We start from the raw sequence: 16,361 nt of genomic DNA, 5'->3' as shown, positions 1-16,361 counted from the left end.
ATGCACTGTGATGGACACATTCTCTGTCAGTGAGGGGCTAAGGAGATGCACTGTGATGCACACATTCTCTGTCAGTGAGGGGCTAAGGAGATGCACTGTGATGGACACATTCTCTGTCAGTGAGGGGCTAAGGAGATGCACTGTGATGGACACATTCTCTGTCAGTGAGGGGCTAAGGAGATGCACTGTGATGCACACATTTTCTGTCAGTGAGGGGCTAAGGAGATGCACTGTGATGCACACATTCTCTTTCCAACATAGGACATTAGGAGAAGGAGGCTCCACTCCGGGTGAGCTGCTCTCTGTAGACCTGTGCTGAGGGATAGACCACGGCTCTCCTGAGACCTGGCTCTCCTCTCTGCCCTTCAGACCCCATTCTCTCCAAAATCCTGGAACTACTCAGATTCGAAGACATTCATCGCTAAGCCTTTATTTTTGTCGTTCAGTGCTCTCGTCTTTGGTTTGAAAAGGTCTTTCATCACTTTTAGGATCACTGGCATCGTATAACTTCTCCAGTGCTGTTTTAGAATATTGGATAACTTAGATGAAGGGTATACACATGATGAAACCATTCATAACGACATCAGTATAGAGTTAATATCCAACGTGTTTTCATCAATCCTCCCAGACATCCTCCTCTCCGTCTTATGTTTCATCCTTTTACAAATACTATACATTATACAAATATCTCCAAATATACTTCATAGGCAGTAGGATGCTCATGTTCAAACCCACTGGCAGGCTTTAACCAATGCTCTCTCTCTCCTATGATCACATGCTCCTGATTGACCCTGCCGTGAGGTGTTGGCCTCGGCCATTAGTTTAGCTGCTTGTTTTTTTCTCTCATCCAAATGGCTCCCCACTGACAAGAAGGGAATTCTACAGAGGAAGAATTTCATTTGCATTATTGTTAAAAGAGGCACACACTGCAATCTGTTGCAAAAACACCATCTGTTATTTTACTCAGAGGACTTCAGTTACTTATTAGGTAGAATTATACAATGATTTCGATTCCTCTCGTTTAGATTTTCTCCCTTCATTATTCTATTGAAGTATTTGTATGTCTCCTAGAGATTAGGCCTCCATTACATTTCATTCTATTGATTTATTCATGTATACGAGACCCTCAGCCGTGAATAACATTGACTGGAATGGGTTAACCTTATAATGGCCTGGAGCTGAGAGTAGACAGGAAATAGGTGATTTCCTGTGCCACGTTCTGCCTTGTTCTAATGGATGGCCTGCCTGCATGCCTATCTGTCTACCTGCCTGTCTGTCTGCCTGCCTGTCTACCTATCTAACTGCCTGTCTGCCTGCCTGCATGCCTATCTACCTGCCTGTCTGTCTGCCTGCCTGCATGCCTGTCTGTCTACCTGCCTGTCTGTCTGCCTGCCTGTCTACCTATCTAACTGCCTGTCTGCCTGCCTGTCTACCTATCTAACTGCCTGTCTGTCTGTCTGCCTGCCTGTCTACCTATCTAACTGCCTGTCTGCCTGCCTGCATGCCTGTCTGTCTACCTGCCTGTCTGTCTGCCTGCCTGTCTACCTATCTAACTGCCTATCTGCCTGTCTGCCTGCCTGTCAACCTATCTAACTGCCTGTCTGCCTGTCTGCCTGTCTACCTGCCTGTCTGTCTGCCTGCCTGTCTACCTATCTAACTGCCTGTCTACCTGCCTGTCTGTCTGCCTGCCTGTCTACCTGCCTGTCTGTCTGCCTGCCTGTCTACCTATCTAACTGTCTGTCTGCCTGCCTGTCTGTCTACCTGCCTGTCTGTCTGCCTGCCTGTCTACCTATCTAACTGCCTGTCTGCATGCCTGCATGCCTGTCTGTCTACCTGCCTGTCTGTCTGCCTGCCTGTCTACCTATCTAACTGCCTGTCTGTCTGCCTGCCTGCATGCCTGTCTGTCTACCTGCCTGTCTGTCTGCCTGCCTGTCTACCTATCTAACTGCCTGTCTGCCTGTCTGCCTGCCTGTCTACCTGCCTGTCTGTCTGCCTGCCTGTCTACCTATCTAACTGCCTGTCTGCCTGTCTGGCTGCCTGCCTATCTACCTGTCTGTCTGCCTGCCTGTCTACCTATCTAACTGCCTGTCTGCCTGTCTGCCTGCCTGTCTACCTATCTAACTGCCTGTCTGCCTGTCTGCCTGCCTGCCTGCCTATCTACCTGTCTGTCTGCCTGTCTGCCTGCCTGCCTGTCTGTCTACCTGCCTGTCTGTCTGTCTGCCTGCCTGCCTGTCTGTTTACCTGCCTGTCTGTCTACCTACCTTTCTGCCTGTCTGTCTGCTTGCCTTTCTACCTGCCTGTCTGTCTGTCTGCCTGCCTGCCTGCCTGCCTGCCTGTCTGTCTGTCTGTCTGTCTGTCTGTCTGTCTGTCTGTCTGTCTGTCTGTCTGTAGTGCTCACTGTAATAAGGCCCACCACCATGTGTGTCACAGCAGGTGTTCTCTACCGTGTCATACAGTACCATACAGCAGAATGCAGCATCATACAGCACCATACAGTACCATACAGCAGAATGCAGCATCATACAGCACCATACAGTACCATACAGTACCAAAAAGCACAATACAGTATCATTCAGCACCAATCAGCACCATTCAGCACCATTCAGCACCATATAGCACCATACAGCACCATTCAGCACCATACAGCACCATTCAGTACCATACAGCACCATATAGCACATTACAGTATCATACAGCACCATACAGTACCATATCTCAGGTGTATCAGAACCTGAATGTAATGGCGATCTCACAGGGATTTACAGTAGTCATTTACATTACAGTAGTCATTTGCATTGCATTAGTTGTTTACATTACAGTAGTTGTTTACATTACAGTAGTTGTTGACAGACTATTTACATAGGCAGGGCAGTGCTTTCCCTGGCCACCCTAGACTCATGTCATTGTGATGTGTGATGCTGAACTGAGCTGTTGTGTAGGTGGCCTCCCCCACTCACCTCCCTCCCCTCCGCTCCCCATGTCGCCCCTGTATGTGTCCCCAGGCGGCAGCGAGTCCTCATGGGACAAAGAGAAGCTCCAGTCTCCCCCCTCCTCTGGTGCTGCCCACAGCCTGGGTCACGCAGGCCTGTCAGGGCAGCACGGCCTGTCCAGCTCCCAACTCAACTCCCTGCAGCAGAACCACATACTGGCCAACCGTGAGTCACACACACAAACACAAATACACACATAATGTACACACGCACACACACACACACACACACACACACACACACACGCAAACACGCACGCATGCACACACACACACAAACACGCAAACACGCACGCATGCACACACACACACACACACACACACACACACACACACACACACACACACACACAGCCTCCCTCCTTCCCCTCTCTCCACATGTCTCCCTCAGTCTGTCACCAACCCCTGTATGGTCACGTGTCTATGCTATGGTTAAAGTGATACAAAGATATCTAATGTGCCTTAATTTACGGTGCATGAAAAAGTTAAACATCCATGGTGTGTCTATTAATAATCTACTGGTGTCTATTAGTAAATGTTATTTCACCTTTATTTAGCCAGGTAGGCTAGTTGAGAACAAGTTCTCATTTACAACTGCAACCTGGCCAAGATAAAGCAAAGCAGTGTGACAAAAACAACAACACAGAGATGCACATGGAGTAAACAAACATACAGTCAATAATACAATACAAAGTATATGTACAGTGTGTGCAAATGAGGTAGGATAAGGGAGGTAAGGCAATAAATTGACCATAGTGGTGAAATAATTACAATATAGCAATTAAACACTGGAGTGATAGATGTGCAGAAGATGAGTGTGCAAGTAGAGATACTGGGGTGCAAAGGAGCAAAATAAATAAAATAAATAACAGTATGGGGATGAGGTAGTTGGATGTGCTATTTACAGATTGGTTATGTACAGGTACAGTGATCTGTGAGCTGCTCTGGCAGCTGGTGCTTAAAGTTAGTGAGGGAGATATGAGTCTCCAGCTTCAGAGATTTTTGCAGTTCGTACCAGTCATTGGCAGCAGAGAACTGTAAGGAAAGGCAGCTAAAGGAGGAATTGGCTTTGGGGGTGAACAGTGAGATATACCTGCTGAAGTGGGTGCTACGGGTGGGTGCTGCTATGTTGACCAGTGAGCTGAGATAAGGCGGGGCTTTACCTAGCAAAGACTTATAGATGACCTGGAGCCTGTGGGTTTGGCGACAGATATGAAGCGAGGGCCAGCCAACGAGAGATTACAGGTCGCAGTGGTGGGTAGTATATGGGGCTTTGGTGACAAACGGATGGCACTGTAATAGACTGCATCCAATTTGCTGAGTAGAGTGTGGGAGGCTATTTTGTAAATTACATCGCCGAAGTCAAGGATTGGTAGGATGGTCAGTTTTACCAGGGTATGTTTGGCAGCATGAGTGAAGGAGGCTTTGTTGTGAAATAGGAAGCCGATTCTAGATTTAATTTTGGATTGGTGATGCTTAATGTGAGTCTGGAAGGAGAGTTTACAGTCTAACCACACACCTAGGTATATTCTATGTCAGAACCGTCCAGAGTAGTGATGCTGGACGGGCGGGCAGGTGTGGGCAGCGATCGGTTGAAGAACATGCATTTAGTTTTACTTGCATTTAAGAGCAGTTGGAGGCCACAGAAGGAGAGTTGTGTTGCATTGAAGTTCGTCTGGAGGTCTGTTAACACAGTGTCCAAGGGAGGGCCAGAAGTATACAAAATGGTGTCGTCTGCGTAGAGGTGGATCAGAGACTCACCAGCAGCAAGAGCGAAATCATTGATGTATACAGAGAAGACTGTCGGCCCCAGAATTGAACCCTGTGGCACCCCCATAGAGACTGCCAGGGGTTCGGGCAACAGGCCCTCTGATTTGACACACTGAACTCTGTCTGAGAAGTAGGAGGTGAACCAGGCGAGGCAGTCATTTGAGAAACCAAGGCTGTTGAGTCTGCCGATAAGAATGTGGTGATTGACAGAGACAAAAGCCTTGGCCAGGTCGATGAATCCGGCTGCACAGTATTGTCTCTTATCGATCGCGGTTATGATATTGTTTAGGACCTTGAGCGTGGCTGAGGTGCACTCATGACCAGCTCGGAAACCAGATTGCATAGCGGAGAAGGATAAGGTGGGATTCAAAATTGTCGTTGATCTGTTTGTTAACTTGGCTTTCGAAGACCTTAGAAAGGCAGGGTAGGATAGATATAGGTCTGTAGGAGTTTGGGTCTAGAGTGTCTCCCCCTTTGAAGAGGGGGATGACCGCGGCAGCTTTCCAATCTTTGGGGATCTCAGACGATACGAAAGAGAGGTTGAACAGGCTAGTAATAGAGGTTGCAACAATTTTGGCGGATAATTTTAGAAAGAGAGGGTCCAGATTGTCTAGTCCAGCTGATTTGTAGGGGTCCAGATTTTGCAGCTCTTTCAGAACATCAGCTATCTGGATTTGGGTGAAAGAGAAATGGGGAGGCTTGGGCAAGTTGCTGTGGGTGTGCAGGGCTGTTTATTAATAATCTATGGGTGTCTATTAATAATCCACTGGTGTGTCTATTACTAATCTACAGGGGTTTCTATTAATAATCTACTGGTGTTAATTCTTTATCTACTGGGGTCTATTAATAATCTACTGGTGTCTATTAATAATCTACTGGGGTGTCTATTAATAATCTACTGGTGTCTATTAATAATCTACTGGTGTCTATTAATAATCTACTGGTGTGTATTAATAATACACTGGTGTCTAGTCTTAATCTTACTGGGATGTCTTTTAATAATCTACTGGGATGTCTATTAATAATCTACTGGTATCTATTAATAATCCACTGGTGTCTATTAATAATCTACTGGTGTATATTAATAATCTACTGGTGTCTATTAATAATCCACCGGTATCTATTAATAATCCACTGGTGTCTAGTCTTAATCTTACTGGGATGTCTTTTAATAATCTACTGGTGTCTATTAATAATCTACTGGTATCTATTAATAATCCACTGGTGTCTATTAATAATCTACTGGGGTGTCTGTTAATAATCTACTGGTGTCTATTAATAATACACTGGTGTCTAGTCTTAATCTTACTGGGATGTCTTTTAATAATCTACTGGGATGTCTATTAATAATTGACTGGTATCTATTAATAATCCACTGATGTCTATTAATAATCTACCGGTATCTATTAATAATATGCTGGTGTCTATTAATAATCTACTGATGTCTATTAATAATCCACTGGTGTCTATTAATAATCCACTGGTGTCTATTAATAATCCACTGGTGTCTATTAATAATCTACCGGTATCTATTAATAATCTACTGGTGTCTATTAATAATCCACTGGTGTCTATGAATAATCTACTGGTGTCTATTAATAATCCACTGGTGTCTATTAATAATCTACCGGTATCTATTAATAATCTACTGGTGTCTATTAATAATCCACTGATGTCTATTAATAATCTACTGGTGTCTATTAATAATCCACTGGTGACTATTAATAATCCACTGGTGTCTATTAATAATCCAATTTAAGAATACTCTCACCCAAACCCATATATGCAAAGTCACTTTAACTGTACATTCAGTGTTCATATGTACATACTACCTCAATTGGGCCGACCAACCAGTGCTCCCCCACATTGGCTAACCAGGCTATCTGCATTGTGTCCCGCCACCCACCACCCGCCAACCCCTCATTTACACTACTGCTACTCTCTGTTCATCATATATACATAGTCACTTTAACCATATCTACATGTACATACTACCTCAATCCGCCTGACTAACCGGTGCCTGTATGTAGCTTCGCTACTGTATAGCCTCTCCACTGTATATAGCCTCGCTACTGTATATAGCCTCATTACTGTATATAGCCTCGCTACTGTATAGCCTCTCTACTGTATATAGCCTCGCTACTGTATATAGCCTCGCTACTGTATATAGCCTCTCTACTGTATATAGCCTCGCTACTGTTTTTCACTGTCTTTTTTACTGTTGTTTTTTTCTTTACTTACCTATTTTTCACCTAATACCTTTTTTGCACTATTGGTTAGAGCCTGTAAGTAAGCATTTCACTGTAAGGTTGTATTGTTGATCTTTCTATTTCTCTCTCTCTTTCCCTCACCTTTTTTCTCTCCCCCCTTTCTCTTTCTCTCCCTCACCATATCTCTCTCTCCCACTCTCTCTCTGTCTCTCTCTCTCTCTCTCTCTCTCTCTCTCTTCCGCTCTCCCTCTGTCACTCTCTCTCTCTTCCTCACCCTGCTCTCTCTCTCTCACCCTCCCTCTCTCTCTTCCTCCCTCAACCTCACCCTCTCACTCTCTATCTCTCTGTGTCTCTCTCTCTCTGTCTCTCCCTCCCTCACCCTCTCTCTCTCTCTCTCCCTATCTCTCTCTCTCTCTCTCTTTTCTCCCTCACCCTCCTTCTCCCTCTCTCACCCTCCCTTTCTCTCTCTCTCTCACTCTCTTTCTCCCTCACCATCTCTCTTCCTCTCTCCCTCTCTCTCTCTCTTCCTCACCCTCCGTTCTCTCTCTCTCTCTCTCTCTCTCTCTCTCTCTCTCACCCTCCCTCTCTCTCCCTCTCTCCCTCACCCTCTCTCTCTCTCGCTCTCTCTCTCCCTCACCCTCTCTCACCCTCTCTCTCGCTCTCTCTCTCTCTCCCTCACCCTCTCTCTCTCTCTCCCTCACCCTCTCTCACCCTCTCTCTCGCTCTCTCTCTCTCTCCCTCACCCTCTCTCTCTCTCTGACTCACCCTTTCTCTCTCATTCCCTCTCACTCTTTCTGTCTGCAGGACTGGACCTACCCTTCATGATGATGCCCCACCCCCTGCTGCCCGTCGGCCTGCCGCCTGCGTCTGTTGCCATGGCAATGAACCAGATGAACCACCTGAACACCATCGCCAACATGGCCGCCGCAGCTCAGATGCACAGCCCCTTATCCAGAGGAGGAGCGTCTGTCATCAAGGTAAGAAAAAGGACTCACATGCTCACACATGCTTCATCTTTTAGAGATATTCTCATTGTTTTGCGAAGCCGCTGTAGCAATTCACCCAACACTCTGAATACAAAGACCGTCACATTACCTGTCGGCTTTAAGCCATATACTTATGGTTTATTCCTCATTCATACCACCCATCTGTGAATGTATTTCAACAATGCTCACTACACCACTAGTGCTATTATAACAGGTTGTACAGATGTGAGAGACTTTCATCCCCCTTAAAATGGGATGTTAGTCTGTGGCTATCATATTAGCACTGTTGAAGAGGGCTATAATTCAGCTCTAGAGACTAGTAATGAGTATAATTCCACATAGGAAAGTATGTTAATATCGACATTAGATTCATTCCTTCCATCTCCCCACGAGGCCAGAACAGAGAGGATGGGTAGACGTTTCCTACCAAGGGGGTTGGCAGACTGCTAGGGTAGTGTTTGTCACTGAGACTCACGGCTCATGTCAGAGACAGCCAGGGGAAATAGCATTTACACAAATACACACAGAGACATACACACAGAGAAACAGACACCCAGAGAGACAGACACACAGAGAGACAGACGCCCAGAGAGACAGATGCCCAGAGAGACAGACGCCCAGAGAGACAGACGCCCAGAGAGACAGACGCCCAGAGAGACAGACACCCAGAGAGACAGACACCCAGAGAGACAGACACACAGAGAGACAGACGCCCAGAGAGACAGACGCCCAGAGAGACAGACACACAGAGAGACAGACACACAGACAGACAGACGCCCAGAGAGACAGACGCCCAGAGAGACAGACACCCAGAGAGACAGACGCCCAGAGAGACAGACGTCCAGAGAGACAGACGCCCAGAGAGACAGACGCCCAGAGAGACAGACGCCCAGAGAGACAGACACCCAGAGAGACAGACACCCAGAGAGACAGACACACAGAGAGACAGACGCCCAGAGAGACAGACGCCCAGAGAGACAGACACACAGAGAGACAGACACACAGACAGACAGACGCCCAGAGAGACAGACGCCCAGAGAGACAGACACCCAGAGAGACAGACGCCCAGAGAGACAGACGTCCAGAGAGACAGACGCCCAGAGAGACAGACGCCCAGAGAGACAGACGCCCAGAGAGACAGACACCCAGAGAGACAGACACCCAGAGAGACAGACAACCAGAGAGACAGACACACAGAGAGACCGACATTACACATATTTTCTGAACATTTTTGAATATCCTACTGCTTTGCTATTAACTGATTTAATTTCTACATAAATGTAGTATATTTGTTTTCAATGAGACACTAACACAGACTATTCAACTCACTTCTCAGACATAGCACCCTTCCTCTAGTGACCTGCTCCAGAGGGGCATCTATTTTTTGTGTCCTGCCCACAGAATCATAGTTTTCTGGGGGGGCTGCTAGGGCAGGCCGTAGATCACCTCTATTTAAATAGTACCACCCGGATTGCAGATGGCAGAGGGAGATTGCAGCGTCTGGTGCTGTTTACTTTTCCAGCATCCCCCTCAACCTGGCCTGTTTGCCTTACCCTACATAGATATCAGAGAAGAGGAGAGGGGGAAGAGGGGAGAGAGGGGAGAGAGGTAAGGAGAGAGGGGAGAGGAGAAGAGGGAAGGAGAGGGAAGAGGAGAGGATGGGAGGAGAGAGGGAAGGGGAGAGGGGAGAGGAGAGGATGGTAGGAGAGAGGGAAGAGGAGAGGGGAGTGGAGAGAGGGGAGAAGAGAGGAGAGGAGAAGAGAGGAGAGGAGAGAAGAGGGGAGGAGAGAGGGCTTAATCTCCATTTGGATTGTCTGACATTAGGAGTGTTAGGGACGAGGAACCAGCAGATGTGAGGTGTCCACATGTGTAATAGCTAGCTATGTGTGTATTTGTTTATAAATGTGTGTGTGTGTCTGTTTATAAATGTGTGTGTGTGAGTGTGTGACTTTACTGAATTAACTCTTTATCAGTCTGACCCACGGTCTCTGTGGCAGGAGTGTGTCCAGGACAGCCCTTCTCCAGCCCCCTCCATGGAGGAAGGTCCTCGCCCGGGCTCCCAGCCTTCCTCACACCCCAGCAGCAGTGCCTCCAGCTCTCCCGCCCCGCACCAACACACCCCCGACCGCCTGGGTGAGACACAAGCATATCTTTCTTTCTCATGTCTCTCTACCTCTCCTCCTCTCTATATCTCTCTGTGTCTCTCTGTCTCTCTGCCTCTCCTCCTTCTATATCTCTCTGTGTCTCTCTGTATGCCTGTCTCTCTGCCTCTCCTCCTCTCCTCCTTCTATATCTCTCTGTGTCTCTCTGTATGCCTGTCTCTCTGTCTCTCTGTCTCTCCGCCTCTCCTCCTTCTATATCTCTCTGTGTCTCTCTGTATGCCTGTCTCTCTGCCTCTCCTCCTCTCCTCCTTCTATATCTCTCTGTGTCTCTCTGTATGCCTGTCTCTCTGTCTCTCTGCCTCTCCTCCTTCTATATCTCTCGCTGTCTCTCTGTGTCTCTGCCTCTCCTCGTTCTATACCTCTCTGTGTCTCTCTGTCTCTCTGCCTCTCCTCCTTCTATATCTCTCTGTGTCTCTGCCTCTCCTCGTTCTATACCTCTCTGTGTCTCTCTGTCTCTCTGCCTCTCCTCCTTCTATATCTCTCTGTCTCTCTGCCTCTCCTCCTTCTATATATCTCTGTCTCTCTGCCTCTCCTCCTCTCTATATCTCTCTGTGTCTCTCTGTCTCTCTGCCTCTCCTCCTTCTATATCTCTCTGTGTGTTTCTCTGTATGCCTGTCTCTCTGCCTCTCTGCCTATCCTCCTTCTATATCTCTCTGTGTCTCTCTGTCTCTCTGCCTTTCCTCCTTCTATATCTCTCTGTCTCTCTCTGTCTCTCTGCCTCTCCTCCTCTCTATATCTCTCTGTGTCTCTCTGTCTCTCTGCCTCTCCTCCTTCTATATCTCTCTGTGTCTCTCTGTCTCTCTGCCTCTCCTCTTTCTATATCTATCTGTGTCTCTCTATATGCCTGTGTCTCTGTCTCTCTGCATCTCCCCCTTCTATATCTCTCTGTGTCTCTATGTATGCCTGTCTCTCTGCCTATCCTCCTTCTATATCTCTCTGTGTCTCTCTGTCTCTCTGCCTTTCCTCCTTCTATATCTCTCTGTCTCTCTCTGTCTCTCTGCCTCTCCTCCTCTCTATATCTCTCTGTGTCTCTCTGTCTCTCTGCCTCTCCTCCTTCTATATCTCTCTGTGTGTTTCTCTGTATGCCTGTCTCTCTGCCTCTCTGCCTATCCTCCTTCTATATCTCTCTGTGTCTCTCTGTCTCTCTGCCTTTCCTCCTTCTATATCTCTCTGTCTCTCTCTGTCTCTCTGCCTCTCCTCCTCTCTATATCTCTCTGTGTCTCTCTGTCTCTCTGCCTCTCCTCCTTCTATATCTCTCTGTGTCTCTCTGTCTCTCTGCCTCTCCTCTTTCTATATCTATCTGTGTCTCTCTATATGCCTGTGTCTCTGTCTCCCTGCCTCTCCTCCTTCTATATCTCTGTCTCTCTGCCTCTCCTCTCTATATCTCTCTGTCTCTATATCTCTCTGTGTCTCTCTGTCTCTCTGCCTCTCCTCCTATATTTCTCTGTGTCTCTCTGTCTCTCTGTCTCTCCTCCTTCTATATCTCTCTGTGTCTCGCTGTCTCTCTGCCTCTCCTCCTTCTATATCTCTCTCTGTCTCCCTGTCTCTCTGCCTCTCTCTGTCTCCCTGTCTCTCTGCCTCTCCTCCTTCTATATCTCTCTCTGTCTCTCTGCCTCTCGCTGTCTCTCTGTCTCTCTGCCTCTCCTCCTCTCTATATCTCTCTCTGTCTCTCTCTCTGTCTCTCTGCCTCTCCTCCTTCTATATCTCTCTGTATCTCTCTGCCTCTCCTCCTCTCTATCTCTCTCTCTCTCTCTCTGCCTCTCCTCCTCTCTATCTCTCTCTCTCTCTGTATGCCTGTCTCTCTCTATCCCTCTGTCCCTCTCTCTCTGTCCCTCTCTCTCTCTCACTCTCCCACTTTCTCTCTAGACCGTTGTTTGTAAATAAATAAACTGTATAAACAGGCCAAGACGGACATCTGCATATAAACATGTTGTTCACTGACTTAACTGTTTGTTTGTGTAGTGATGAATCCTGTTGATGGAGACCTTGGGGACAGACCGGCTGGAATCAACATGAAAAACATGTTCAAAGAGAAAGGTATGTGTATGCTTGTTTGTTTGTGTATGTGTGTGTGTGTGTGTGTGTGTGTGTGTGTGTGTGTGTGTGTGTGTGTGTGTGTGAGAGAGAGAGAGCCCTCCTTGTTATCGTGGTTGTGTTACCAGGCTTGATAAAGCCCTCCTTGTTATCGTGGTTGTGTTACCAGGTTTGATAAAGCCCTCCTTGTTATCGTGGTTAGTGTTACCAGGCTTGATAAAGCCCTCCTTGTTATCGTGGTTAGTGTTACCAGGTTTGATAAAGCCCTCCTTGTTATCGTGGTTAGTGTTACCAGGCTTCATAAAGCCCTCCTTGTTATCGTGGTTAGTGTTACCAGGTTTGATAAAGCCCTCCTTGTTATCGTGGTTAGTGTTACCAGGTTTGATAAAGCCCTCCTTGTTATCGTGGTTAGTGTTACCAGGTTTGATAAAGCCCTCCTTGTTATCGTGGTTAGTGTTACCAGGTTTTATAAAGCCCTCCTTGTTATGCAACAAGTTCCTATTATTAGTAACTTGGCACAGTAACCCCCAAGCATCCATCTCTATCAGGGAGAATTAGGCTGGAGGGAGGCCCAGGTAGACACCTCAGAGGGGGGCTGGCTAACGGGGGGGAAGTGATCTCCTGTGAGTTCAGGCCAAAAGAGGCCTGTGTGTTTGTGTGTGTGTGTGTGTGCGTGCGTGCGTCGAGCGTGTGTGTGCGTGCGTGCGTCGAGCGTGTGTGTGCGTGTGTGCGTCGTGCGTGTGTGTGCGTGCGTGCGTCGTGCGTGTGTGTGCGTGCGTCGTGCGTGTGTGTGCATGTGTGCGTCATGTGTGTGCGTGCGTGCGTCGTGCGTGTGTGTGCGTGTGTGCGTCGTGTGTGTGCGTGCGTGCGTCGTGCGTGTGTGTGCGTGTGTCGTGCGTGTGTGTGCGTGCATCGTGCGTGTGCGTGCGTGCGTGTGTGTGCGTGTGTGTGTGTGTGTGTGCGTGTGTGTGCGTCATGCGTGTGTGTGCGTGCGTGTGTGTGCGTCGTGCGTGTGTGTGCGTGCGTGTGTGTGCGTGGGTGTGTGTGCGTGCATGTGTGTGCGTGGGTGTGTGTGCGTGCGTGCATGTGTGTGTGCGTGCGTGTGTGTGCGTTGTGCGTGTGTGTGCGTGCGTGTGTGTGCGTCGTGCGTGTGTGTGCGTGCGTGTGTGCGTGGGTGTGTGTGCGTGCATGTGTGTGTGTGTGCATGTGTGTGCGTCGTGCGTGTGTGTGCGTGCGTGTGTGTGCGTGCGTGTGTGTGCATGTTTGGTACAAACAGGATGTGTCTTACACTAAATACATGTGTCAAAGACATTCCCTTGAGGGCCTCTTTTGGAGATGAGCTCCTGTTCTGTATTTAGTCACTGTAACAGTACTGTGGATGAACACAGTCATCTCCTGATCACTGTGAAAGCATCCCAGCTACATCAGTAACAGAGGCCACCTTCACAAGCACATCCAGACGAGCTCATTGTGAAAATGTACACCCATTCTTCATCTCATTGGAACCACTCTCTATCAGCGTCATGGACAGTCCGTCTTAATTAATCACTTAATTAGGGCCTTAATTGAACATCTACGAAGCGCTCATATACTAGACTGGGAACGAAGTGCTGGTGGTCAGGGTGTGTATCTCAGCGGCCCGACGCACGCAAACACACACACACACACACACACAAACATTTTATCACGGGCCAACACAGCGTGTGTGTCAGCATGTTTCAGTGTGTGTTTGCATGTTTGCGTGGCTGTGTGTGTGTGTGTATGGTGACAGTTTGTGTGCCTGCTGCTGTACTGTGGGTCCGGGAACCGGCAGATGGTAAGATCTAATGCACAGCACATACTACCGCCTTGAGACAGATAAAATATACCCCCAGGCACTTTTAAAGAAATTCAGCCGCACCTGGCCTGTGACCATATTTTATTAATGTGTCTGGAATATAATCCACCCCAAACACCCCCGTTATCCTCCTCGTCCTCCCCCTCCTTTTCCTCCTCCTCCTCCACCTCCACCTTCTCCCCCTCCTCCTCCTCCTCCACCTACTCCTCCTCCTCCTTCCTGCTGTTATTGTTTGGTTGAGAGCCGGCCTGTGATTTTTCAAAGGGGGGAGAAGAGTAAGAAGGATGAAGAAAAGAGAGAAGAACTTGTAATATCTGTGGATGTAGGTCTGTGACAGACAGAGGGGCTCTGTGATCAGGCAGGGAGACACACTCCCTCCCTCTTTTCATCTCTCTCTCTTGCTATCTCTCTCTTGCACTTTCTGTCTTGCTCTCTTTCTCCTTCTCTGTCTCTCTCTTGCTCTCCCTGTCTCTCTGTCTCTCTCTCTCTCCTTCTCTCTCTCAGTGCAGGCTGAGAGTGTTTTGTAGTCCTGGGTGTTTTCTTTCAATTTTTCGAGGGTTAGTTTAGCAGTACCCACTTTTTTTTCAAAGTTAGGAACAAAGAGGACAGAGTTTTACTTTCCTGGGGTTTTGAACGGTGTGGTGTGGGCGATGAGTACATTTGGTGGGTAGGCTGATTGCTAGTGGAATATTTTTAAGGAATGTGCTGGTGCTGATTTCTCCTCTTTCAGTTCCTTCAACTAGGGTGGCGAATCTGCCTGTGTATATTACAGATGATCATATCTCAGAAAGAGCTGAGTCAGTTTGGTAAGCTTGCTAACGGTTTTCGTATACTGCCGGCAGGTTTTCAGGCAGATGCCGTTAAGCATGTAGTTTTGTTCTGGGGCAAGTGTTCATGTTTCTGAATAACAATGAGCAACAGTTAAATGTGCATTTTAAAGTGAGGCATGGGGAGGGGCTCTATGCAGAGTTTTCCAGCACAGGCAGTCTACGGTGCTTTGAGTGTGGGGATTTGGGTCATAAGAGCTTTGCGTGCCCACATAAAGACCATAGACGAGGTGAAGTTACCAGCACCAGTGGGGGAAATCGAGGTTAACGTGCAGGTGGCCATGAGATGCAGGCAGCAGAGGCTGGATCTAGTCATGCTATGGATGGTGGTGTAGATTAGGCTGGGTCTAGTCATGCTATAGATGGTGGTGTAGATGAGGCTGGGTCTAGTCATGCTATGGATGGTGGTGTAGATGAGGCTGGGTCTAGTCATGCTATGGATGGTGGTGTAGATGAGGCTGGGTCTAGTCATGTTATGGATGGTGGTGTAGATGAGGCTGGGTCTAGTCATGCTATAGACGGTGGTGTAGATGAGGCTGGTCCTAGTTGTGCTATGGATGGTGGTGTAGATGAGGCTGGTCTTAGTCAGGTTATGGATGGTGGTGTAGATGAGGCTGGGTCTAGTCATGCTATGGATGGTGGTGTAGATGAGGCTGGGTCTAGTCATGTTATGGATGGTGGTGTCGATGAAGCTGGGTCTAGTCGTGCTATGGATGGTGGTGTAGATGAGGCTGGTCTTAGTCAGGTTATGGATGGTGGTGTCGATGAGGCTGGGTCTAGTCGTGCTATGGATGGTGGTGTAGATAAGGCTGGGTCTAGTCGTGCTATGGATGGTGATGTAGATGAGGCTGGGCCTAGTCATGCTATGGGTAGTGGTGTAGATGAGGCTGGGCCTAGTCAGGTTATGCTAGTGGAGGAGCAGAGTATAGTGGGGAAGGGCAAGTGACGAGGGGTGGTGGAGGAGGGTGTCAAGCGGGAGAGGAGAAAGGCAAAGATGAAAGGAGGTGGGAGGGGAGAGGCTGGTGTTGTCAAAGGCACTTAGGAACCTTTGCCTTGTGCTGGGGGGGAGACCCGGACTAGAGAGGAAGGGCAGCTGGTCAGGATGGGAGATGGAAATGAGGAGGAAGGTGAGTCTGAGGAAGAGGGCGATGAGGAGGCTTTCTTTTCAGACTCTTCCTCAATGGGTTCAGAGCTGACAGAGGAGTCAAAGTACCCGGTGAGGGAACTGTCAAGGTTCCTGAATGAGACTAAAAGGAAAAAGGTTCATCTTGAAGCTTTTTTTTTGCGATCCTGGAAAGTTTGTAAGATCAGTACAACATGCTATGAAAAATGAGTGGCATGGTGTCCTCTCACCCAGGAAACGTTTTAGGTTGAGGAAGTGGGTCAAAACCGTGTGTAACGGTCTACCTTCAGATGCTGAATCGTTTTTATGTGGAACTGGGGATTTTTGAGCTTTGCTATTGGTCTCTTTCTTTGCTGGCTTTTCTCCCACTTGTTATGGAGACTCTTCGGGTTAGGCTTGCTTAAAACTTCTTAGGGCTAGGCG

The 16,361-nt window shown here is 48.0% G+C and overlaps 1 protein-coding gene across 8 annotated transcripts in view; it reads left to right on the top strand.

Annotated features, from left to right (window-relative positions):
• The window catches only part of LOC115115796 (dachshund homolog 2-like), a 324,950-nt gene that overhangs the window by 205,455 nt on the left and 103,134 nt on the right, over positions 1–16,361 (top strand). For 3 of the 8 annotated variants that reach the window (XM_065004909.1, XM_065004908.1, XM_065004907.1), the window contains exons 4-7: positions 3,003–3,155; positions 7,774–7,946; positions 9,953–10,088; positions 12,080–12,154. In XM_065004909.1, coding sequence (XP_064860981.1) covers positions 3,003–3,155; positions 7,774–7,946; positions 9,953–10,088; positions 12,080–12,154 — 537 coding nt within the window. Of the gene's footprint in view, positions 1–3,002; positions 3,156–7,773; positions 7,947–9,928; positions 10,089–12,079; positions 12,155–16,361 lie in introns of all 8 variants that reach the window. The other 5 variants (XM_065004906.1, XM_065004905.1, XM_065004904.1 and 2 more) reach the window with 2 other exon arrangements.

This window comes from Oncorhynchus nerka, linkage group LG19 (assembly GCF_034236695.1).
Source record: "Oncorhynchus nerka isolate Pitt River linkage group LG19, Oner_Uvic_2.0, whole genome shotgun sequence".
In the NCBI taxonomy this organism is placed as follows: domain Eukaryota; kingdom Metazoa; phylum Chordata; class Actinopteri; order Salmoniformes; family Salmonidae; genus Oncorhynchus; species Oncorhynchus nerka.
This window is presented reverse-complemented; position numbering and strand designations above follow the sequence as displayed.